This window comes from Psammomys obesus, unplaced genomic scaffold (assembly GCF_907164565.1).
Source record: "Psammomys obesus unplaced genomic scaffold, mPsaObe1.curated_primary_1811, whole genome shotgun sequence".
Classification (NCBI taxonomy): domain Eukaryota; kingdom Metazoa; phylum Chordata; class Mammalia; order Rodentia; family Muridae; genus Psammomys; species Psammomys obesus.
Window position 1 is genome coordinate 10,710,500 of NW_026596073.1, and position 26,425 is coordinate 10,736,924.

At 44.0% G+C, this 26,425-nt stretch overlaps 1 protein-coding gene across 2 annotated transcripts in view; it reads left to right on the top strand.

Moving 5' to 3' along the window:
- Ptprb (protein tyrosine phosphatase receptor type B) overlaps positions 1-26,425 on the top strand; it is a 107,786-nt gene that overhangs the window by 73,672 nt on the left and 7,689 nt on the right. For both annotated transcript variants that reach the window (XM_055625993.1, XM_055625992.1), the window contains 13 exons: positions 3,957-4,200; positions 6,541-6,647; positions 10,207-10,306; positions 11,133-11,216; positions 11,313-11,330; positions 11,442-11,523; positions 12,066-12,156; positions 12,889-12,965; positions 14,655-14,789; positions 16,158-16,280; positions 16,761-16,924; positions 20,075-20,210; positions 26,023-26,143. In XM_055625993.1, coding sequence (XP_055481968.1) covers positions 3,957-4,200; positions 6,541-6,647; positions 10,207-10,306; positions 11,133-11,216; positions 11,313-11,330; positions 11,442-11,523; positions 12,066-12,156; positions 12,889-12,965; positions 14,655-14,789; positions 16,158-16,280; positions 16,761-16,924; positions 20,075-20,210; positions 26,023-26,143 — 1,482 coding nt within the window. The remainder of the gene's footprint in view (positions 1-3,956; positions 4,201-6,540; positions 6,648-10,206; positions 10,307-11,132; positions 11,217-11,312; positions 11,331-11,441; positions 11,524-12,065; positions 12,157-12,888; positions 12,966-14,654; positions 14,790-16,157; positions 16,281-16,760; positions 16,925-20,074; positions 20,211-26,022; positions 26,144-26,425) is intronic.

The following is a 26,425-nucleotide window of genomic DNA, read 5'->3' on the forward strand; positions in this document are numbered from 1 at the left end:
TTTTCGTGTGTGTGTGTGTGTGTGTGTGTGTGTGTGTGTGTGTGTGTGTGTCAATACGATCTTTCCCACACTTTGTAGCCCAGGCTGACCTGAAACTCATGAGTCTTCTGCCTCAGTTTCCTCAGGGCTGGGATTACAGACATGCAATTACCAGACCCAAATCTTAAACTTTTTTATTAAATGTATTTATTCACTTTACATGGTGATCAAAGCCCCCTCTCTCCTCCCATCCCACCCACTTCCCTTTTTTTTTTCCCCCCTTCTCAGAAAAGGAGATTCCTACCCCCTCCCCACTCCTGTACCAACCCAACCTGACACACCAAGTCAGATCAGGACTAAATGAATCCTCTTCCGCTGAGGCCAGACCAGGCAGCCCAGCTAGGGGAAAGTGATCCAAAAGCAGGCAACGGCCAACTCTTATTTTTTAGCAATGCATTTCATTATGCAGTTTTGTAGACTACGCAGGGACTACCCAGTTTCCACAGACTGGGCAAATGCTACGCAGTAACGGTCACACCAAGATACACACTGAATTGTGACCTTTGGAGTTTATTATTGACACATTCAGTCAAAGCACCTACAGGAGGTGTTGAACTGGAGGTACATGCACTCACTTGCTGTTAAGGCCCTAAGTGTTAATTCTGCAAAAGAGATTCCAGAGCACACAGTCTATTTCGCCTTCCTTATATTTCTCAGAATTATCTAAGGTGCTATACATAAATTTCTTAAGCATCTCTAACCAACTTTGGGCCATTTATAAGCAAAGGGAAATTTTTAAACATGACAAACACTTAGAACAATTTCTAGACTAAATGGTGTTCTAGTTTCACTGGATATTTAACAGTCTGTATGGTTTTACATTCTGTTTCATTGTACTAAATTGGTTATGCATAATTAATTAAATAATTTCAAGGGTCAATGGTGCATCCCTGATTTCCTCACACCCTGTAATTGGAGATAAATTTGTGAGCTGTGAACAGACTTTAATTAGGCGGCAATGAAGATAATGGGCTTCCACATGCATCTAGGGCAGTGACCAAAATCTCATACCCATAGAACCGCTGGCCCTGCGCTCCACAGCCAGGTGGGTCTCCGTTATCAATGTCCTCAGAGGTGAGGGATGGTCCCTAAGAACCCAAGATAACAAACCAGCCAGACACTCATCTTAAAGGCAATACTCATTTTCAGATATTGCCAGCAAAATGATATATCCATTTCAGGAAAGGTAAATTAATGCCAAAACAACCAGCCAAATACAGGAAGTCACCTCTCGTCTGGGACATATGTACACTGGTCCAAGGGAGCTCTACTGGCTAATGCCATGGAAGAAGGGATTTATAAAAGGACGGACCCAGGGAACATTTTGAAAGGTGCTTTGGGGTTTCAGTGGGGTCCTTAGGAAGAGAGTAGTAAAGTAGAACCCCGAAGTCCTTGTCTAGAACCTTTTTCTGATGAGACCGGATAAGCTAGGGTCACATGGAAGGGGAGGAGGACCTCCCCTATCAGACTAATAGAGGGACACAGGAGGAGATGATGGAGGGAGAGTGATATTGGGAGGGGAGGAGGGAGGAGACTATAGCTGGGATACAAAGTGAAAAACTGTAATTCATATAAAAATAAAAATGTAAAAAAAAAAAAACAGGTCCTCAGAATATGAGGACCTCAGTTCTTGGAATTATTCTCTTCTGGGAAATTCCTTCTCTACACACAAATCCCCAGATGTAATCATCAATAAAATACCAATAAATCAGTAAAAAATATTTCTAAGAGATACTCACTGTGAGCAGATCTTATTAAACAAAGTCCAAGGTGCTGTGACAAACCCATTTCTTAAAGGACATTGGAGGTAGAATCTCATCTCTATAATATTTCCCTTATTTATTTTTTATTATTAAATTTTTATTTTTTTATGTGAATTACAGTTTATTCACTTTGTATCCCAGCTGTAGCCCACTCCTTAATTCTCTCCCAATCCCACCCTCCTTCTCGAATCTCCTCCCATGCCCTTCTCCAAGTCCACTGATAGGGAAGGTCCTCCTCCCCTTCCATCTGACCCTAGCTTATTAGGTCTCATCAGGACTGGCTGCATTGTCCTTCTCTGTGGCCTGGCAAGGCTGCTCCCCCACCTCAGGGGGAGGTGATCAAAGAGCCAGACACTGAGTTCATGTCATAGACAGTCCCTGTTCCCATTACTAGGGAGCCCACTTGGATACTGAGATGCTATTGGCTACATCTGAGCAGGCGTTCTAAGTTATATCTATGGCTAGTCCTTGGTTGAAGTATCAGTCTCAGAAAAGTCTCCTGTGCCCACATTTTTTGGATCTGTTGTTCTCCTTGTGGAGCTCCTGTCCTCTCCAGGTCTTTCTATCTCCCCCTTCTTTCATATGATTCCCTGCACTCTGCCCAAAGTTTGGTTAAGAGTCTCAGCATCTGCTTTGATACACTGCAGGGTAGAGTCTTTCAGAGGCCATCTGTGGTAGTCTCCTGTCCTGTTTCCTGTTTTCTCCTTCTTCCAATGTCCATCCATTTGTCTTTCTGAATGAGGATTGATCATCTTACCTCCTTCTTGCTTAGCTTCTCTAGGTGTACAGATTTTAGTATGTTTATCCTATATTATATGTCTAATATCCACTTACAAATGAGTATATACCATGTGTGTCTTTCTGCTTCTTGGATACCTCACTCAGGATGATCTTTTCTAGATCCTACCATTTGCCCGCAAATTTCATGATTTCCTTGTTTTTAATTGCTGAGAGTATTCCATTGTGTAAATGTACCACTATTTCTCTATCCATTCCTCTGTTGAGGGACATTTGTAAATGGGACCTCATGAAATTGAAAAGCTTTTGTAAAGCAAAGGACACTATCATCAGAACAAAACGACAGCCTACAGACTGACAGAGGGCTAATATCCAGCATATATAAAGAACTAAAGAAGTTAAAAAGCAACAAATCAAGTAATCCAATTAAAAAATCCAAATAAAAAAATCCAATTAAAAAACAGAGAATTCTCAACAGAGAAATATAGAATGGCAGAGAAACACTTAAAGAAATGCTCAATATCCTTAGTCATTAGGGAGATTAAAATCAAGACAACCCTGAGATTTCACCTTTTACCCATCAGAATGGCTAAGATCAAAAACTCAAGTGACAATACATGCTGGAGAGGATATGGAGAAAGGGGAACCCTCCTCTAATGCTGGTGGGAATGTAAACTTGTACAACCACTTTGGAAATCAATCTGGCGTTTTCTCAGACAATTAGGAATAGTCTTCAAGATCCAGCCATACCACTCCTAGGCATATATCCAAAAGATACTCAAGTATACAACAAGGACATTTGCTCAACCATGTTTATTATTAATATTTTCCTTATTAATTATGATTTTTCCCTCAAGTAGCATCAAAAGTTCACAGTGCCCAAATACACAGGAGGCTGGGTGGAGAAGGAGGGCATTCTGGGAAGTGCTCAGAGCAAGCCAGGATTTGAGCCAGGATCCAATTGTACTCAAGATAACAGCAGCCTGTCACCTCTGGATCTGCATGTTGTCCTTGGGGGACAAGTGCTCTGCCTTGGGACATGATTTTTCTTATCTTTTCTCTGTCTCCCAGGTCATTCAAGCTTCTGCAAATACAGTCAGTTTGACAGGGTACAGAGATTAAGTAGCTTCCCTCTCTTGACGAGGAGTTACCAGTTATCTGGAGCTGTGGCACAATGTTATTATTTGATGTACCTGATTATTTGATACTCTAGAAAACTGATTGTGCATGTGTGTGATTATAAAATTATTTATATTCACCTAAGAAAAATAGTTTCATCGCATCTTTTGAGATCACAGAGTCTGTATCATGGGATAACAGAAGATAGTGGATGAACATATAGCCTTGGGGGTATAGCATTCCATACACACACACACACACACACACGTGTCTTTAACTGTGGGTCTTCTCCTGCAGGCATGGATGAGCTAAGACCAGAACAACAGCACCCTCTCCCTTCCTACCTGGAATACAGGCACAATGCTTCCGTTCATGTCTACCAGACCAATTATTTTGCCAGCAAATGTGCTGAAAGTCCCGAGAGCAGTTCTAAGAGCTTTAACATCAAGCTTGGAGGAGAGATGGACAGCCTTGGCGGCAAATGTGATCCCAGTCAGCAACACTTCTGTGATGGACCGCTGAAGCCACACACCGCCTACAGGTTAGACGCACTGCCATCATTTGCTAGAGAGATGTACCGCATTATGAGGTGCTCAGCTGCCTGAGCGCCTGCTACATATGAGCTCCTGAAGATTAATAGCCTACGCTGCAAGAGTACTCTATATTATAGAGGGTAATTTATAAAAGTTGGGCTCCTGCCTCCATTCACAGATAATGTGCAAAAAGGGTTTTCAACAGCATACAGAAGTTCCAACTCATTGTTTGAAGCACTGAGGGCTTTTAAAAGATCATTCCCCCCACCCCCCGCTACAACTGCTTAAGCATTTGTCAAGTAATTTACGATGCTCACTGTTGTGAAAATCTTCAAATAGACTTGAGTTTAGGCAGACCCAAACAATATGAAGTGCTATCATACACTTTTGAGACTGAAATTCTACTTCCTCTCGAAAGTGCGTAAATACAAAAGTGCTCTGGACCCAGACTGAAGGGAGCCCCGTTGAATAGGAACACCTGTTCTTCTCTCTGAGGGGCAGGTGAATGTGGCAGCTGTTAGCTGTTGGCTCCCAGAAAGCACAGCTGCAGCTAACAGACTTCCAGCCCTAGGAATGTGTGGCATTCTTATTCTGCATTGTGTTTCCAAAAGCAAACAGAGGCACCCCATCAGCATCCCCAAGAGAGAGGAAACCTATGCTCCTGTTTTGGAAGATAAGGCTGTAGACATTTTTTTTTTTTTTTTTTTTTTGGTTTTCTGAGAAAAGGTTTCTCTGTGTAGCCCTGGCTGTCCTGGACTTGCTTTGTTAGACCTGGCTGGCCTCAAACTCACAGAGATCTGTCTGCCTCTGCTTCCCTGAGTCCTGGGATTAAGGGCATGTGCCACCATACCTGGGGGGGGTAGCATACACACACCACACACACACACACACACACACACACACACAGAAATGCTGAACAAAGGAATGTTTCATCCTCTGCATGGAAGAGAATAGGACAGTGTGAGATTTCATTTTGCTATTCTGAATGGCATGCAGTTTAAAATTTAAAAATTATTTATTTCTGAAATTTTCCGTGTAACATTTTTGGGCCACAACTGACTAGGTAACTGAAATGGCACAGGGTGAATCGGCCAGAGGGGGCTACGGTACTGCATTCCACAAGAAAAGCAAGTAAGAAACTATGACGTTTATGTCTAGACCAGGGCCACCAATCTTCCAGCGGGTGCCAAGGCCCTCGGGAAAGCCCCACCATCTGAGCTCCAGCCCTGCTACTTTTTAGCTGTGTCATGCTATAAGCAGCATCCTAGCTCTCTAGTCTCCATCTGCACATTATCACAGAGTTGTTCTGAAGAGTCACGTATGGGACAGATCAAGCCTCGTCACACCACACCTGTGATTTCCACTCGTTTACAAGACCTCTCGATCCTACCATTTGCCCTCTAACCCCTCACTCCAACAAGCTTCTTGTAGCATGGCTCTCCTACATCTCTGAATCTTTGAAATTTGTTTTCGTCATCTTCGGGATGCTTTCCACTCCTGCTTATAAAGCCAGCTCACTCTTCAGCCAGCCCCATCCATACCTGCCATCCACAGCTGGCGGATAGATTTGCCCTTTGATTCACTGACAGCCCTTAGCCCTACATCCTTGAGTCCTGCATTTTTTTTCCCTCTACAGAATTACTTGCCCTCTTCTTTGGACTTTGGGGGTTCAGTGTAACTGGGGAGCTAGATGTGTCATTGATTACAATACACTGCAGCAAGTACTTGGCACAAAATTGCTCATAGAATGTTTACAAACAAAGGAACCAGCCAAGAGGAACCCTGAAGAGTTTCACATTCTTCAGCTTCATCAACTCAAAGTGCACACATTTGTTTTCTAGACCTCAGCACTCTTGTATTTTGTTGTTGTCGTTGTTTTACATGAGGAGGACAATGTAGCAGAGGGTTGGCAAGAGGAGATGTAACTTCTCAAAGCACGTCGAAGAACCACATAGAAAAGAGCCTGTGGTCAGAACTCTGCTGATCATCACCGTAGTGACACTTCGAGTTTGTTAGGCTTCTTCTTCTTCTTTTTTTTTTTTTTTAATTCCATGTTCATTCCTTATCAGTGGCACTCCATTGGACACATTGTATCTATGGGTTTGCTGTCTGATTTCCTCCATGGAATTAGAGTTTCTGAGATGGTAGGGATCTTGGTTTATTTTTTTTCCTCTTATCATCCTTATTATCAGTGAGTGACTGTATGAACCCATGTCTGATTTCATGATTCATCTGACCCTACATAGGAAACAACCAGCTACCCACCATTTCCCCTTGAACACAATCTTCAGCCCACCTTACTGTGCTCCAGCACTGATTTACATTTAAATGAACTTGTTTTCTTTCAGAATCAGTATCCGGGCTTTTACACAGCTATTTGATGAGGACTTGAAAGAGTTCACAAAACCTCTCTACTCAGATACATTTTTCTCCTTGCCCATCACCACTGAGTCAGGTAAGACTAACACTTCCAGCCAGTCACCGTGTTAACCACAAGAGCCTTTAGTGGGGAGGGGTGGGAAACTGCCGGATGGTGGGAGGCTATTCATGTTCCCTTGGATTTTAATTTCCACGCGACCGTGAGCTGATGTGGATCAGGGAGATTACACCAGTTCTATAAGACAGACCAGAAGGAGATTAATCTTCAGAGAAGGTGGAAGTACATGATGTTCTTCCACTAAAAAATGAATTTTCAAGTGAATGAAAAACATCAACATTAAGAGCTTACATGGATCAAAGTGTAAGTTGGCACAAAGGGCTCTTCGCTGTAGGTGGGACAGAAAATGCACATACAGAGTCAGTTCTCTGCGTCCACAGGTTCAACACTGTGACTCAAAAATATATTCAAGAGCTAAATTGTGTTTGTGCTAGTTTTAAACAAACTTTCTTTTCATGGCCATTGCTCTGTAAACCAACATAGCCTACCAGCTGCTGACACAGCATTCACATTACAAAGGTATTCTAAGTCAATGCAGAGGTGTCCTACAGCACAGAGGGGGCGTAGGGGTCGTATGCACCACCACTTAGGCATGGGAGTCTCGGAGACAGCTCCCCTCGAACACTATGGCCACGTGTGTGCATGTAAAAGAAGGGATGAGGAAAACCATTAAAGTATTAATTTGATATCCAACAATCGCAACGGCAAAGGTGATTTTTGTCTTCCTTTGGTTTGTTATGTTTTCTTTTACGTTATTTAAAAACTCTGGGCTGGTGAAATGGCTCAGTCAGTGAAGGGGCTTGCCTCCAAGCCTGACAACCTGAGCTTGAGCTCCCAGGATCCGCACAGGAAAGGAGAGGACCTCCCCATCTTGCACCGAGGCACACACAGCACACGTGCCCATGGAGCCCTTGCCTGCTACATGGAAGGGCCCAGATCCTATCCCCAGCACCACAAATAGCAACAATAATTTTAAAACCTCAGATGTAAATTTTAAAGACTTTGCATAAATGTTTGGAGGAAACTAGTGTCCTAAGTGTGAGGGACAGCTTGGGCAGTCATGGTGAGTGATCTTTGCTGGTCACCTCTTCGGCGATTCTGAAGCTATTGCCACCTCCGTTTCAAATATGGGAGACTGTGGTACCAAGAGGCTAAGCGAGTCGCCCAATCTGTTTCGGCTGGTATTTGGATGCAGTCAGTCACACTTTGTGGCCTCAGCACTGCCCTGCCTCTGATTATCTGCAGTGCGCTGAGAATCGCGTGACTCCCGTCAGCTTGTCCCTTGAAACATTGTCCCATGACACAACTTCCCTCATCTGGTTTGCCTCAGGGCTCGACTTTTCGGTCTGAGGACGTTGTGCTGCTCTCTCCTGCTGCACAATGAAGGGTCTGCCCAGCCCCCAGACCGTTCTATCTGTTCCTAGCAAACACAGGGATAAGCTCCTTTATCTCAGTCCAAAGATGGATCAGAAGCCAGCTAAGAGGATTTACATGTATTTGTCCATAATTTATTATTAAGTAGAGATTTTGTAAACACAATTCTTTCCTATCTGAACTATCATCATATAGAAAAAAAATTATGTAGTTCAGTGAAAGAAAGTGCTAAGCAAATATTCAAAGTGGAATCATAAGCACATTAAAAGGAAAATGATAGTGATGATTTGAGTAATAAAAGTCAGTATAGAGTAAACAGACCGAATGTGGGCGGCCCCACACAACTACACAGGAGAGGACGAATAGGAAGGCTTTCCAAAGAAAACGCAGGAGGAAATCGGTGTGACCCTGAGCTACGAAACGATTTTTTAGGTAAAATATCAAAAACATAGGAAAAAGAGAAGAAGATAAACTACTGGAGTTCACCAAAATGAAAGTCTTTTGTGTTTGAAAAGGCAGCATTTAACAACTGAGAAGATAACCCTCGGAAGAAGAGAGAAATGGTTGCAAATTGTTAATAGTCAATAAACTCCTATGTAGCAATTCAGCAATAAAGACAGCTGGTAGTTAAGAGCACTGGCTGCTCTTCCAGAGGCCCCGGGTTGGAGTCCCAGCACCTCCGTGGTGGCTTACAACAGTCCATATCTCCAGTTGCAAGGACTATGACACACTCTTCTGGGCTCTTCAGGCACCAGGTGCATACAGTGCCCATGCAGACATGCAGGTAAAACACTGTCCACATAAAAAGAAATAAACCATTAGAAATATGTTTAAATAAAATGAACAGAGGATCAAAACTGTTCCAAAGATGCTCAAGATGCTAAGAAGCAAATGAGCGCATTAGTGGTTAGTGCAGTGCCAGTCAAAACCACTGAAAGATGCTATGCGTTTACCACAAAAGGGCTGCTGGGTGAAGGGGGCCTCCCACATTGCTTGTAAGATGATAAAATAGGATAGCTGCTATAGAAGTGATTTTGCAGCGCCTGAAAATATACTGTCACATGACCCAACAATTCAACGTTTAAGTAAATACCCAAGAGAAATGAAAACATGTCCGCATAAAACCTCACATGGATATTCATAGCAGCATCCTTCAAAGTTCTAAAAAAGTAGACACAACTTGAACATACATCAGTGAATGAATAAACAATATATGATGTGTTCATGCAATGAAATGAACATGCAATGAAATGATTTTAGCTGTAAAAACTAATAACTCTTGATATATGTGATTTAGATAAGCCTTGAACACATTATGCTAAGTTAACAAAGCCAGTTACAAAAAGCCACCTATTTATGACTTAATTTCTATTAAATGTCCACAGTAGACATATCCATAGATAGGGAAAGTGAATTAACTATACCCAGGCTAGAGAAAAATGATAAATGGGAAATGACTAATAGATATGAGTCCACTTTGCTGGATATTAAAATGTTATCAAGTTATTTGTGGTAATATGTGCAAAATTACCAAAAACTATTGAATTCTGCCATTTAGATGGGGTGAATTATATGGTTTGTTAATTATAATTCAATAAAACTGAGGGATGTTGGTTGCGATGGTACAAGTTTGTAATCCAAAGTATCAGGATGCTAGCATAGGAAGAACAACTGAGCCTCAAAATCCAAGACAGGACCAATCTAGACACCATAGTAAGACCTTGTCACAGAATCTGAAAAGAGAGATGAGGAAGGGGTTGGGAGAGAGGAAAGAAGGTAGGCGCAGAGAGGGGGTAGGAAGGGAGGAGAAAGGGACGAAAAAAAAGAAAAATAAAGATAATAAACGTGAGATGTTGTCAAAATAACTTACTAATTGGCTGGAGTTTCTAAAACCCCAGGGACTGTATAATTCTTCACATAGAGGTCCATTAACAGTGTCACACAGCTCTATGAGTGATACATCATCAACTCCCAAAGTTGATAAACTTTACTCTGGAACCAACGTGACTAAAGCAGGACGTAGGCAACCCTTCATCTCAGCTGCCTGCTCATGGCCTTGGGAGAGTCAATACCTCACTGTGGGCATCTTGAATGGCACTAATAACAATGTTACCTAGGAAGACAGCTCTCCTAGCCATCAAAATGGTTTCTTGACACCAATTTTCTCTTCTTTTGTTGCTTGTTTCCATCTGGGTTATCACAGAGCCTCTGTTTGGAGTTATTGAAGGTGTGAGTGCTGGCCTGTTTCTAATTGGCATGCTGGTGGCCCTTGTTGCCTTCTTCATCTGCAGACAGAAAGTTAAGTAAGTACAAAGATGTCTTTAATGACCAGGCTCACAAATGTAGAGGTGCTACTAAAAATGTCCTTTAGCCTGAAAGGGGAAAATGGCTTCATTTCTCCAGATTAAATCACTATAGTTGGCTTAGTCCCTTAACAATAGGAGTAGGGGCTGCCTCTGACTCTTGCCTCCTGCTAGAGTCCCTTTCCACTAGCTGGTGTCCTTTGTCACTCCCTCCCTGGTGGGAGAGGATGCACTTACTCCTGCTGAGAGTTGTGGTGGTTTGGCACCCCTTTGAGGGTTTCCCCTTCTGTGGGAGGAGAGAGGGGGAACTAGGAGGAGAAGAGGGAGAGGGAAAAAAAAGAAGACGAAGAAAAAGAACAAGAATCAAAGTCTGAATCCAGGACTACCAGCTCTCCAGCTTTCCCATACACCAGTAATGAACAGGGCCCTCAGCAATGAATGAGAGGCCATCAATAAAGCTCCTTAAATATGAAACGAAATCCTTCTGTGCAGGCAGAACAGTGGAGGTGGTACATATCCTCATGAAGACAGAATTTTCCAAACTGTGTACCTGAAATGCCCCGAACAATATGGCTGACCTCGTCACCCTGGGATTTACTAGCCATGCTAATTTCAGAAAGAACTAAAAAGAACGAGAGAGCTAGCACACACTTTTCGCTTTTTCCCATCTCCTTTTCCCCTCTTAAAGAGATGTTGGCTAAGTGCAGACTTCTGTGGAATCTGGAGATTTCACATTTGCATGAGTGCACACAGCCTCACTATACACGGGGGAGAGGCAGCCAAAGTAATATAAATAAAATAAAGAAATCTGTGTCCTACGTTTCAGCCACGGCCGAGAAAGGCCATCTGCCCGCCTGAGCATTCGAAGGGACCGGCCTTTGTCTGTCCATTTAAATCTGGGCCAGAAAGGGTAAGTGCCAACGTTTTGTTTGCTCAGTTTACTGAAAGATGGAATTCTGTGAGATTTGCTAACAGGGTCCCTCTTTCTCTTTTGTCTGTCTCACAGCAACCGGAAAACTTCTTGGTAAGCGAAAAATGTATTAATTAATCTGCTTTTGAAATAAGGCTGGTTTATAACACTTTTCTCCGTTACTTCAGTAACTTCCTTTTCCTCTTGCTTTATTTTTAATTACAGCCCCATAAAGATAAATCAGTTTGAAGGACATTTCATGAAGCTCCAGGCTGACTCCAACTACCTTCTATCCAAGGAATATGAGGTACCACTTGGGCCCAGGGAAGATTTTGCTCTCCATTCGTAGACTCCCCTCTTGAATGTCACTGTGAACTCACAGTTGGGATGTTCAAGGTCTCAGCATAGCACTCCTGTTGGGCACGGCTCCCCGAACAGCATTCCACCTATTCTCAGAGGCCAGCTTGAGCTCAAACACATAGCAAAGTACTTTCTGGATCAGGTAGTAGGACAGAATGAACACGTTTGAACACGTTTCAACAGTGATGGTGTCAGTTCCACAGCCTGGACGTTTGCTTGTCTGGCAAACAAGGTAGTTTGGAAACGAGTACCCAGGCTCTGAACATGATTCCGGCACACGTGTCCCGAAGCACACATTTATCATCTCTAAGGCTCCTCTGTAGGATGGTCTTAGGAGCCCCTCCCACGTGGAGTCCTGGGATCAGAGTCCATGTGTATGGAATAGCTGTTCTGTAAATTCTAACTCATGTACACATCTTTAGTTATACTGTCTCTCTGGGTTGTATGAGTTGCCTTATTTTTGGTTTCATATTCTCCACTTGCAACCAGGACTTGAAAGACGTGGGTCGAAGCCAATCATGTGACATTGCCCTCTTGCCTGAGAATCGAGGGAAAAATCGGTATAACAACATATTGCCCTGTAAGTTTTGGATTGGAATTCATGATGCTATCACACAAAAGCCATGTGAACGATCACACTTGTGTGTGTGTGTGTGTGTGTGTGTGTGTGTGTGTGTGTGTGTGTGTGTATGTGTGTGTGTGTGTGTGTGTTGTGTGTAGAATACCTGGATATGTATGCTCTAGGGCCCTAAGGAACAATTCATGTGTTCCTGAACTTTTCTCACAAGGGTAATGGCTACCAGTTAGCAATCTGCCTTGTCCTTACTTTCCCTGGAGACTCAGAAATTTAGCAGAGTTCAGAGCAGGGCTCCAACAGACTCAGTTGGGTTCACTTTATAGTTTCTAGTCAGTTTGCTAGGTTTTTGCTGTTGTTGTTGTTCTTGTTTTTCTTTAAGAAAAGCAGCCTACCCCATCAGGGAATGCAATCAAAGGTGGTTTTTCTGGATACTATTCATTCCAGAAGTAGAAAAGAGCTAGCTGGCCACTGCATTAAGCAAGTGGAACGTTGCAAAAATAAAACCACCGCTGGGGATTCACAATGTCTCTTGTGCCCATTATTTGTGAGCCAACTGTGTGTCACATGCCCAGAGTTAGCTACCCTGTCGGAGCCCCACCTATTAAACAGAGATAGGAACGCTTCTCCTGAGGCTGCCCTGCGGATCGGAGATAAAGCAATCTTAATATCACATTGCATGAATGAGAAATTGACCCCAAGGCACAGCAGCACATCTTTCAATAACTCTCCTTGCAGACGATGCCTCAAGAGTGAAGCTGTCCAATGTGGACGATGACCCATGCTCTGACTACATCAATGCCAGCTACATCCCTGTAAGTGAACTTCCGGGTCACAGTGCCCAGGATGATGCGTTGATGATGGCTACACAGGAGATTCTGAGCTGCCCCACTGTTCTGTCTATAAACACTTGCAAATTTTAAAAGACCCTGTCTGGTTGCCATAAAATACAGGCTGTTCAGTGCTATTACTGCTAAGCCCTGTTTCTCACAATGGCGATGGTCAGATGTGACTCTCACAAACCCAGGATGCATATTTAAAGGTTCTTTTCATTCTGTGGCCCTGAGATGAGGAAGATTAGAGATGCTCAATGAAGATGGGCCCCGTGCATAAGGCTGCCATGCCAGAAGGGCCAACCTCTTGTTATTTGGACCTTTGGAAACCACACACACTGTTCAAAGTTGTGCTAAGTTCTGGGATCTGATGTTGGCTTCTATCTTGCCAGCCTCCCACGTGTACCTCAGGGAAAGAGGCGTTAAAGGTCAGAAAAATCCAGATTTGAATTCCAATTCTGTTCCTGGCGGGCTCTGTGACACAGCGAATTCTGTCACCTCATTGAGCCCCGGATCGCTTTTCCAAAAATGTAGAAAAACACCTCAAATTATCACCTATACATCCAATACATACTAATTAAGTGATAATTATGACCCAACCACTGAGATCTATCAAGGGCTTATGTCTCTAAGTGAACTGTTGAACAATAGATGAGTTACAGGGCAGGGCCGTGTCTGCCACGCCAGAACAGCATCTCCTATACCACAGAGCACCAGCCACATTCTGTCTTCAACACAGTCCATGCTGAGCTGGCAGAGGCAGGGAGAGCCTGGGATTTTGCATTTCTAACAAGCCCTGTGGAATCCCATCCCCCGCCAGACAGAGGACCACACTGGGTAGCAGAGATTAGGGGTTGCCACAGAACATGCAGGAGGAGAATGTCACCCAATAGAGAGAAAGATGAAGGATGACTTCAGTCAGACAGACAAGGTGCTAAGGATAAATAAAGATTAGCCTGCGGAGAAGCAGCGTGTGGGTGGCTGGGTTGTGGATGGCAGAGCTGATGCAATATAGTGAGATCTTGAGCAAAGGCAATGACACAATGAGCTCCCACTAAGATTTGCAAGTAATTCCACATTGCTGAAGTGAAGAATGAATTAGCAAAAATATCTAGGTCACCATGGTTAGGATGAAGTCAGACCCTGGAGAGTCCAGACCCACTCCACACTATCTGGTAGAAGCCTAGACATCAATGGCTCATTTTCCACTGAGTTTCCTTTGCATTACACCTTTTCCCAAATTATTGTGATGCCAATTATCCAAAAAGACTAAAATCAGTCCCTGGCACAGTCTACACACACACACACAAACACACACAGGCACACATATATACACACACAGAGACGTGTACACAGGTAAACATAGACACACACACAAACACTAAACACACAAACTAGAGTAAAACTGTTTTCTATATTTCGGCTGGAATCCTCTGTTTGCCTTTACAAACAGATCCACCTGATAAAAAAGGAATGTACCTTTTAACAATAGTCCAGTGCTCTAGCCTTTTTCTTCCTACTTCCAAGCCTTGACACTTGTGTCCATCTCTTATTCTCAACTCCAGGGCCTAGCGGAGATCTCCATATCATCTAATCTACGAGCTAACTCTTTGTTTACAGTTCTAAAGAGGCCCATTGTCGCTGATTCCCCATCTTGTAAATCTGTCACAGGGTAACAACTTCAGAAGAGAGTATATCGCCACTCAGGGACCGCTTCCTGGCACAAAGGACGACTTCTGGAAAATGGCGTGGGAACAAAACGTTCACAACATCGTCATGGTGACCCAGTGTGTCGAGAAAGGCCGAGTGAGTAAACAGCCCTCCTGACTCCCTGGCTTCACTCTCTTGCTGTTATTCTGATGGCCCTCTACCCTCCCTGCTCATCCAAAGTCACACCCGCAAAACCAAGTAGAGACCGTGGGAGAAGCTGTTAGGGAATTAAGCCACTTGGTTATAACAGAATTCGGATCCTTTTGAAAGTTCCTGGTCAGACGTTTCACTCAAACCCATTTGCATGTGAAGCCTGGGAGAGTCAGAAGTAAAAGAGTGGAAAGATTACCCACCTGCTGATTTGAGGGGGGCCTCTCAGGAAAAAGTATTTTAGGCTGTACTGGCAGACACAAATGAGCTATTAGTCAAACCTCTTATATTTATAATCTCCATTTCTAATATTTGATATTATATGGATACTTTTAGGATCAAAAAGAAACTTAAGAGCTTAATATGTGTATGTTGGATTCCCAGACTATCTTTCATCATCCTGGCTAGAATAGGACCTATGTCTTTCTCTGCAAGACTCTCCTTGTTTGACAATATTTATATGAGCTATATATAGCTACACGTGTTGAGGAAATGGCCAATCTATGTGCATAGCCATGTAAACAGAAATTCAGTATACATATTTAGCTATATCTACTGCCCTCACCACATATAAAAAAGTAATGTTCATAGAATTTGATACACACAGAAATACAAATACATACTTATAGTTAATGAATTCACATATTATAAAAGATAGCGATTTAATAGGTACCACAAGATATAATCCAAAGACAAATACTCAAATCTCTTTCCTTATCTCTTCATGCATAAAAACACAAGTTTAGCTGAGAGTTCTATCATCTCAAAGATCACTTAGGCTTGTGGTCCAGGTAAAGAATGTGATTAAAAAAAAATAGTAAACAAATAGGTCCAAGAGGACAGTGCCTTCTTCTGCTTGGTTAGGTCTTTCTTCAGAAAGAACATCTTCTCCCTTCTGTTTGAGGTTCTTTGGCTGGAATTGTAGGATGTGTGTATCCTAGGCAAAGCCCCTTTGCTTCCACACTGTGGCCTCAGCCCAAGAACAGGAGGTTTTAAGTCATTGTTTGTCAGCTGGTGGGACCATAACACTGAGTTAAAAAAAAAAAAATCGAGAACTCCTTAAGCCGTCCCAAGGGTGAATGAATCTAACCACTGGGACCGGGGCCTGTTTGGGGGGAAGTTTCTTGCCATCCCTTGAAACAGTAGACCTACTTTGTCACTGGCCATGAGCAGGTTGACAGAAAGGTCAAGGTCAGGTTGTTTTAGCTGCTGGTCTGGATCCCTAACTCAGGAAGGGACTTCGAGGAGAGGGGGTCCAGATCCACATTGCTGTCATGTCTCCAGGCACACATTTTCTTGTTTGTTCTCTTCCAGGTGAAGTGTGACCATTACTGGCCAGCAGACCAAGACCCCCTCTACTATGGGGACCTCATCCTGCAGATGGTCTCAGAGTCAGTGCTACCCGAGTGGACCATCAGGGAATTTAAGATATGCAGTGTATGTTAGTATGCTTGACTTCATTTTAAAACCCAACTTAGAAGCCAGGTACTGTGGTATGTATTTGGAATCCCAGCATTTGGGAGGTGGAGGCAGAATGAAGTTTAAGGTCATCCTCTATATACCTTGAGAGCTTAGGGCAAGCCTAGGCTACATGAGGCCTTGTCTCAGGAAAGGAAAGGAGAGAAGAGGAGAAGAGGAGGAGGCTAGGAAGAAGAGAGGAGGAGGACAGAAAGAGGAGAAGAGGAGGACAGGAGGAAGAGAGAGGAGAGGAGAGGAGAGGAGAACAGGAGAGGAAATAAGTAAAGGTGGAGGGGGAAACAACCCAACTCACAAAGAAGATTCTCTGTAAATCCTGCTTTTGCTGGTTCACAGCCTGTAGTTCGGACTGTGGAAACTCCTATGTGACACAGTTGTCAGAGGCTGTTTGCGTTTTTTTTCTCAGTTGTCTGTCTTATCACCTGTTCTCCACCCTGGCAGGAAGACCAGTTGGACGCACACAGGCTCATCCGCCACTTTCACTACACAGTGTGGCCAGACCATGGGGTCCCAGAGACCACCCAGTCCCTGATCCAGTTTGTGAGGACCGTCAGGGACTACATCAACAGAAGCCAAGGGGCGGGGCCCACCGTGGTGCACTGCAGGTGAGAGCACCCTGGGAGACAGTCGCGGTGGAGGCCCAGCGGGCCTGCAGCCAGTGAAGGTTCCTCCACGCCAGCCAGCCTGCCTCACCCCATGTCTATTATGCTCTTCTTCCTTCTCTCCTAACCTCGTTCTTCTTTACAGCTTCAGCTTTTCCACTTTCTTCACCTCCTACTTTGTTCTCCCCCTCACTCTCTCCATATTCGCTTTCCTACTGCATGAAACATAGAATCCTTAAGTGACTTCCAGGTCCTCCATAATGGGCCCCATCTCACCTTCAGTTCCATTTCTCGTCTCTTCCCCTTCCGTTTTACACAGGAAGTTAACCCTACAAGTTTGTTCTTTTGTTTTGCTTGCGTCTAATTTTTTAAATTACTCTTTTCATGTTTTCATACAAGCCAATGGGTTTCCTTGTCACATTTTCATACATATGTGTCCTTATTCTTTACATTTGTGTTTTATCCTCACCCATAGACCTCTCCCATATCTCCTGCCTTCCTCAGGTCAGTTCCCTCCTAGAGCCTCCTGCTTTCATATCACATGTACTCCATTATCTTATTCTTTCTTAAGATTACTGTCTCTCCTCTCGTGTGGGGAGACAGTCTCATTACACACACACACAGGAATGTGCACATGTATAATGTATAAGTTGCTTTTCTGTTGCCGCGACGAAACACCCTGAACAAGGCGACTAACAGGAGAAGTTTCTTTGAGCTTATAGTTGCAGAGGTTGGAGGGCATGATAGCAGGGACAGTGTGACAGCAGTTAGAACAGCATGCTGAGGGCTTACATGTTGAACTATAAGCAAGAAGCAGAGAGCAAGCAGGAAGTGGAATGTGACTATAAATACTCAAAGCCTGCCCCTAGTGAAACACTTCCTCCACTAAGGCCACACATTCTAAACCTATCTCCAAGCGCACCACTGACTGGAAGATTGTGTTCAAATGCCTGAAACTGTGGGGGACATTTCCTACTCAAACCACCTCATATAATCTTTCACCTAGGGCCATCCTGCACATAAGAGAAAACATGGCATTTTTATTCCTGGGTCTGGTGCATAGACCTATTCCTGTTTCCTTCTGTTTTTAACTCCTTGAGATAACTTTCTCTCTCAACCTCCTAAGTCTTATCCATCTTTTAAGCTCCCTGCCCCAGACCTCCCCCACCTCCAGGTCTAGTAGCATGTTTGTGTGTCCACTGGGAATACTATCACAAACTACTGCAGCCTGGGTAACTTATAAACCGTGAAGATTTACTTTTCACAATCCTGGAAGCTTTATGATCAAGCCACAGACAGATTGATGTCTCATAAGAACCTGATCTCTGAAGCCATGTATGGCATCCAGAGGAGGGAAAGCTGTGACCTCACATGGATGAAGCCAGATGACAGACAAGCAAAAGGACCCAGCTAACTCACTCCAGCAGTCTGTAGCCAATTTTTGTTTTTAAACTTTCTTTTTCTCTCCTGACTTTTCCTCGCTTCAGTTCATCTGTCCATAAAAATCAAGTTAACATGCTATCTTTCTCTCTCTGGGGAGCCTGGTGTTTAGCTAATTAATGTTTGCGGCACACTTTGATCGTCCCAACTGAGTGGCACTAGGAAATAAGGGGCAGAGCATTGCTCAGTAAAGAAAATGTCAAGTGTTTTACCTTCTCCCAGCAGCCTCGCACCCCAGGAGCCCTGCTTTTCTATGTCTTTGGACCCCAGTGCTTTAATGCGAATATGAAACAGTGAGGCGTCCCCAGCTTTCCAAAGAAAGGCAGGCATTTTCTTCCAGGAACACTGGAGAATTGTTCTGTGTCTTTAAGTGTGTTCATTGGCAGCCCAAACAATTGGAGGGAGTGTCCACAAAGAATGCTACTTATTTAGAGAGAGTAGAACCCTGCAGTGGGAATGGGTGCCACGGTAAATGACGGATATGGGCAAAGTTGAGTTTTTAAGACGAAAGGTATGAAAATACATATTTCATGCTACTTCGTCAGAAGTCTCACTGGTCTTAGTGACCTGAGGCAGGAGTTGCTCTTGGCCCACCAGCAGAGGTGCCAGCACCGCCTTGGCGTGGCAAGGCACCTTCCATGGATTGCTGCAGAGCTCAAGCTAATGTTGGTATGGAAACCTATGCCTGTGTGTAGTGCGTGAAAAGCAGGGAATGCATGGGGGATGAGAAAGAATTTCTTGTGGGACTATTCAGAGTCCTTATGGAAGTATTTATCACAGTGAGCAGACAGGCATGAGCTCTCCTTTCTCTGTATTCCCAGTTCTAATTTTGTCTGTGCCGAATAAGAACAAATTCATCTTGGTATCACCAACTGGCACAGCATCGAAGAACCCTGTGTCGAGGAGAAATTTAGCAATTTTTAGCAAAAGTGATCGTCCCCTGCAACCAGCCCAGCCTTTCTAGCTACCAGCGGCTCGGAAGCTGCCCCACGGGTTCACAGTGATGTTTACTGCCGCACGGTAATAGAAAAACTAAAAATGGCCTTCTTCTGGGTAATGTGGAGGGGACTGGCAGCAGTCTGTGGCCTCCTCAGAACAGGTAACAGAAGTTGGAGGTCAAGCCAAGTGCACATGGCCATGCCTGTGAGCCCAGCACTAGTAAGACTAAGGCAGAAAGGCCGTGAGTACAGAGCAAGAGCTTCCTCAAAACAACAATAATGAAGTGATGGGAAAGAACAAGGAAAGAAAGAGCAAGTGAGAGAGAGAGAGAGAGAGAGAGAGAGATGAAATTACTTCTGTATCCCAAATGAATAAACCACAAAACAATACTCACAATATTGAGTAGAGAACTTGGCAAAAGGATGTGGAAAGAGTCTTAGCACTTCAGTAAATGTTCAAAACATATGGAATGTTCTTTTTTGGGAATTGAAGGTATGTAGAAAAAGTATTAAAAAAAAATAGGCATGGTCCTGAAACATACCGAGGTCAGAGTGGTGCTTACAGTGGTGGGGTGAAGGATAGGAAGAAGGGGGAAGCGATGGACCACAGGGGTTCTAGCTTATCTTTCCCTGAGAGAGAACATGCCTGTGGAAAGAAAGAATTCCTGTATTCTCCCAGTTTGAGAGACAGAAGAAAGATGGCCCGAGTCTCCTGCTATCGTCTTGAAAGGGCAATGAAGTCAGAGGCCCCCATCTTCCCTTTGCTTCTCTGCAGCGCTGGCGTGGGCAGAACAGGGACATTTGTTGCCTTGGACCGGATCCTCCAGCAGTTGGACTCCAAGGATGCTGTGGACATTTACGGAGCAGTGCACGACCTTAGACTACACAGGGTCCACATGGTCCAGACGGAGGTAAGCCTTCCAAGATGGACACCAGTGCCTTCCGCACACCTAATCCACTGTCCCTAGCCTGTCCAGGACACTTGAGCAAGAGAAAGAAGTGAACATATGCATTTTCCAGGACTTCATATTTTGAAGCAAATCTCATTGACCTTCAGCATTAGGTGTATTCTTTACTGAGCCCCTCAGGGAAGAATCTACTTAGGTAAGCAGGAAGAGAGATGGAGTATTTTGGAAAAGCTTTATACGTGGGGAACTGGCTGGCCCAGCCCACTTAGGAGCTCATTTTAAGGCAGGCTGGTGGAGAAGCACAGGAGCTTCTATAAGGAAGCTTCTGACTCTCTTCTCTCCCCAGCTCCACCCCCTCCATCTGCATCCTCACCTCTGGATACATACACCAAGAGCTGTATAGAAGGAAGGTTACATGTTTCCCTTTGAGCACTGTTTTGACATTTATGGGTGGTTTTTGTTGTTGTTTTCGTTTTGGTTTGGGGCGTTTTGTTTGTTTTGTTTTGTTTTTTAAGACAGTGTCCCATGGTACTTATTTTCATTTCCAACCTGGAAAGCTGAGGCCCAGAGGCTAAAAAGTTTTGTACAAAATCCGTAGTCCTGCTGGCCAATGGTGGGTGCACACCTTCAGTCCTGGCACTCAGGAGGCAGAGGCAGGTGGTGTTTGAAGCTCTACATAATTAGTACATAATTAGTTACAGGGCAGCAAAGGCTACATAAAGAAACCCTATCTTGAGTGTATGGGTAGCACAAATTGGACTTGGTTGGGCTTGTTTGTTTGTTTGTTTGTTTGGCTGGTTGTTGTGGTTTTGGGGAGGCAAAGCACAAGGGTGCAGGTATAGCTGGGAGCAATGGGAAGCTGGTGTCATTAGGATACATTGTATGACATTCCCAAATAATTAATATAAATATTATTTTGGGAAAGTAATCCATAGCCATGAGGTAAGCAAACTTGGACCTTGTTCCGGACCATACTACGCCCTTGAATACTGAGCCATCGCCCCACGGCTCCACAGTCAGATCTATACACAAACCCCATATATACCAAACACGTTTCGCTCCCTCATCAGCACCCTCTAAAGCCCGGGTTCTCTCATTGGCTTTCCCAAATCTTCGTTGAAGTAACTCAGAGGGAAAAGACAAGATCTAAAAAGCTTTCCATGGATAAAAAGTTCTATCTACCTGCTACCATCCAGTCACCGTAGCCATGGAAACCGCACAGGCAACAGGGCTCCGCAACCAGCATCCCGCAGCAAGGTTACCTTTGAGCTTTGTCGAATGCACAGTTCTAAAAGCACCATCCCCTAAGCTCTTTCTGGTGCAGCGTTATATTCGTATCCTGTGGAGCTCACCTTCTGGGCCACATTTGGCAGAAGCCTGGTGTTTTGGCCTCTCCTGTAGGCAGCACCTACTCACCAGATCTGCCGCCACCTTTGTACTCCCCTGAGTTGTGCATGTGTCTGTCTGTCCGTCTCCTTGTCTCTCTCACTCTGTTATTGTTTAGATTGTGATTTTTTAAAGGATTATTTCACTTTTATTTATAGGTGTGTGTGTGTGAGAGAGAGAGATAAGTACATGAGGGGGACCCCATGTCAAGGCCTCAAGATGACACGGGGTCCCCTGGGGCTGGGGCTGGCTAGGGGTGCCCCATCCATTGTGGGTGCTGGAAACCGAACTCTGAACCTCTTCAACCTCAAGTGTTCTTGACCACGGAGCCATCTCCCAGTGTCAATTCTGTTCTGTTGGCACAGAACCTCACCGTATAGGCCAGATTAGCCTTGAACTTGAAATTCTTAATCCCCAGAACCATAAGGCTGAGCATGTACCAACGTGGCTAGCTAGTGCTTTCGCTATAGCAATTTCTCTGCCACAGGCTCAGTGTTTCAATAGGAAAGAATTTAAGAGCATACAAAACCTGGGCTATGTATAGTTGATTGGTAGAGTGTTTACCTAATATGCACAGGTATCTAGGTTTGTTCCCCCAGTACCATGGGTTGGAGGCAGGGGCTTGACTAAGGAAACCAGGTAATCAGCATCCTTTAACCCAAACCCCAGCTTCTACAAATAGCAGCGACATGTTCTGTTCTCATCTGTGTCCCACAGCAATTCTCCATTTCCTTGTCAGACAACCCCGCGCCTCTGTTCTACAGATTTCCATGGTGGTTGTCTGGTCCTTGTGGTTTTGCTCATCTGGCTGCTAGAGCCCAAGGCTTGGTAAACTGTAGCTCTACAGTCCCGGTGCCCCTCGGCTGTTGCCGGGTCCCTCCTTTTGTGCCACAACAGAGGGCAGACAGGTCATCACATCCATGCTGCTTGGTGAAGTCAGACAAAATTAGTGATGGCCTCACTGGCAGGACCCAGCCTCTTACCATCAGCTTCCCAGTAACCACGCACTTCACGATGATTGCTGTCTATCTGTCATTTCATTTAGGGACAGGGTCTATCACCCGTATCTTAACTGTCATTCTTCCCACCCCTGTATGAGCTCTGGGGAGTAGAAACTTTTCTGTCTAGTTTACAAATGAGAAAAAAAAAAAAACCCCTTCAATTATGTTGCTAAAAAGTCGGCGCCAGTGTCTCATTTCAGCATCACTTCCCACAAACTCAGACTATAATTAATTTGAAGGTTGGGGAGTAAATACCTAATACATTGTAAGTAATCTTGAGCTGTGTGTGTGTATGTGTGTGTGTGTGTGTGTATGTGTCTGTGTGTGTATTAGGGCTCCTGGTTAATTTCAAATACAACTTGGGCTATGCATCACTTTCATGAACCGGTCCAAACTCTTGGCCCCAAATAGGGTGTCTATTATAAGCATCACTGCCTGGTTTTCAGAGCAGAGGCACCTGCCATGGACCAAATCTCCTCCTCTTTGAACATCGCCCCTTCCTTCTGCTCTTCTCTTCTCCCTTTCCCACTGTTCTGAAGAGTCTGTGCTTTTGTTTCTCTACTTGTATTTTCAGTATCTGAGCTCCAGATACAGTAAATCTTTTTATTTCTCTCAGTCTTCACTCTTGGCCATGTCCTCCCCTCCCACATACACTCCTCTTTCCCAAACCTAATCCCCCGTCCCTGTTTCCTTAACTTTTATCTAAGTACCTGCTCGCTGGGCTGTTCTGCCTACATGTTAAACTCATCTCCAACTCAAAATGCTCAACACCAAGGTGGGTACAGTGGTGCATGCCTAAAATCCCAGCACTCAGGGAGGCAGAGGTAGGTGGATCTCTGTGAGTTCAAGGCCAGCCTAGTCTCCAAAGTGAGTCCAGGGTAGCCAAGGCTAAACAGAAAAACCCTGTCTCAAAAAAGAAGAAGAAAAAGAAGAAGAAGAAGAAGAAGAAGAAGAAGAAGAAGAAGAAGAAGAAGAAGAATTAGAAGAAGAAGAAGAAGAAGAAGAAGAAGAAGAAGAAGAAGAAGAAGAAAATGCTCAACACTAAATGCACGACCTTTTAGGAGGTATCCATGGACATGGTATACACATGTACATATCCTTTCTGTGTGAGTGGGAATGTGTATTGTATGCATGTGGAAGTGATAAGGGAACACTGGCTGTCTTTCTCAGTTGCTGTCCACCTTATTTTTTGAGGCAAGGTCTCTCACTGAACTTTGATTCTGAATCACTCATAGTAAACCCCAGGAGTACAACTCTCTTTACCTCCCCATTGCTGGGACTACAGGCATGCACCACTACACCTGGCTAGTAATGAGTTCTGGAGAGCCAGCCTCAAGCCCTCTTGCTTATACAGCTAGCACTGAGCTGTCTCAGAGTCAACGCATTGGCCCAGGGTAGGGGCCTGTTGACTGAGATAAAAAGCGCATGGAATCCTGAAACACTTCCAGTGCCCTGCTTGTCCCTTGCACATTTCCCTGACTTTGAAAATAAAATAACCCTGAAATATAAAGTTGATATAATTTTTCCTCTCTCCTTTTTCTTTTTCTTTTTTTTTTTTTTAGAAATTTTTCCTTTAGCCAACCTAAATCCAGACAGCAATCAGGCATTATCTGTGTGGCTTTAAGCCCGTGTCACACTGGAAAAATTTCTACAGTCTTTGTAGTCTTTGGCTACATGAGGGGGCATGGATGCAAAGGGCTATAACTCACAGTACAGGGCCTGTGGGTGATGGCTCCAGAACAGGGAAAAGGACTTTCTGAGCTGTACCCTGATTTGTCTGAGTCTACAGTGACAGGTGATCTCAGTTTTCTTGTACCTTGAGACCTTGGGATACAAAGGAATACGGGTCATCATCATTTCTGATGGTTACATCAAACAGCAAGGATTTCTAGACAAAGAGGCAATAGGGGACTTGTAGGCATCTTTCCCTCTTTAGCCTTCTGCCTTGGGGCAGATTTGCAGCCTAACTCTGAGAGAGACACTTTGCTATAGTAAGACCTTGTTGAGGGGAATAGTAGTGGTTTTAGTCAGGCATTCTGACTGCTCTCATGAGGAGACACCAGAACATTGTGGGTTGAAGTATCTCAGGTCGCATTTAAAAGACTATCCTGAAGGTCACCCATGACCCAGGCAATCTGTATTTTAGCCACACTGGACTCCCAACTCACTTTCATGTTATCTTTGTCACGTGGGATGTCTTACTTTATTCAGGTTCTTTCAAGGTCATCTTTTCTTTCTAGCTTGATATTTTCTTTCTCCAAATGATCTCAAAAGCTTCCTGTCCTGCATGAACCTTTATACATAATTCTAATTTATTATCTTCTACATATTCACTCACATGTCTGCCCGCGTGCTAAACTATCTCTTAGGAGCCATGAACCGAATGGCCATACATGTAATATCATAAATCCAACACAATACTGAAAAGATTGGTGGGGCTAAATGGAAGTGAATATGTCAGCATTTAGCCAGGGCTTCCCCAATTAGAAAAAAAAAAACATTCTTTTATGTCTTGAGGTTTAGTTCAGTTTTTTTTTTCTATTTTTCATTAAGAATTAAGTGGGGGGGGAGGGCTACAGTAACAACTTGATGATTTTAGAAGTAATCAGTTTTTGAAGGGATATCCTATTGGGAAAAGAAAAGTTGATACTTAAGACAAGGCAAATTAATAGAGAGTAATTAGTTTCGAAGCCGGTGGTGAATCACTGTTGAACAATGTATTCCTAAGCTCTGGCCTGGGTATAACAGAGTTCATTCACAGCTTATCTCTTCCATCCACAAGTACTTTAATTAAAGAGGAGGGGTTGTGTGGAGCAGGAGAAGCCGCTCAGCAGTTACGTGTGTTCACTGCTCTTTCAGAAGATCCAGCTTTGGTTCCCAGCACCCCATGGGGCTGAGAACAGCCTGTAAGTCCAGTTCCAGAGAACCAACCCCATCTTCTGGCCTCCAAGGGCTTATGCATACACATTCTGCAAATAAACTCAGGCAGACATGCACACACACATAAAAAAAAAAAAAATCAGTCCATTTTCAAGGTCAAGGTGGCATAAAACCAAGTAGGATCTGTGAGGAAAAAAAGCAAAGAATAGTTCTTAAAACTGGAGCAAGCCTTGCTTATGACTGTTTAATTTGTTTACTGTTCTAACCTAGCTGGTACTACAACTCAGAGGCAGAGCTCTTGTCTAGTACGTGTAAGGCCCCAAGTTTAACTCCTAGCACCCCAAAAGATCAAAAGCAGGAGAGGTCTGAGGATGTATAGCTCAGGAGGTGGTGAACAGTGATGTGGAAGTAGAAGATGAATAAACCCTTTCCTCTTCAACTTCCTTTTGGTCATGGTGTTTCATTGCAGCGATAGAAACCCTAGGACAAGTACAAACCTTTCTCTGCTTGAGGACCCATTCTTGGATGTGTTTTCTGACTCTCCACAGTGTCAGTACATATATTTGCATCAGTGCGTGAGAGATGTCCTCAGAGCGAGGAAACTGCGGAACGAACAAGAAAACCCCCTATTTCCCATCTATGAAAATGTGAATCCAGAATATCACAGAGGTAAGAGCTGACCTCGCTAGCTTGAATGTCACTCATTTTTTAGTTCATTTTTCAAAATGCACTCAGTCTGGAAATTAGTACTAGTTCAGTGTTCCTCCAGCATCAACCTCCCATTTCTTCTTCTACCCAAAAGAACCCCCTCCCAAAAGTAGCAGCAGAGAGGAGAGGCAGAATGGGAACGGTCAATCCACAGTTGAGCAGAAACTTAGTATCAATTATTTTCTCAGTGCTGGCATTAATACTCAGGGCTCACACAGGGCAGGCAGATTCTCCGACAATTGC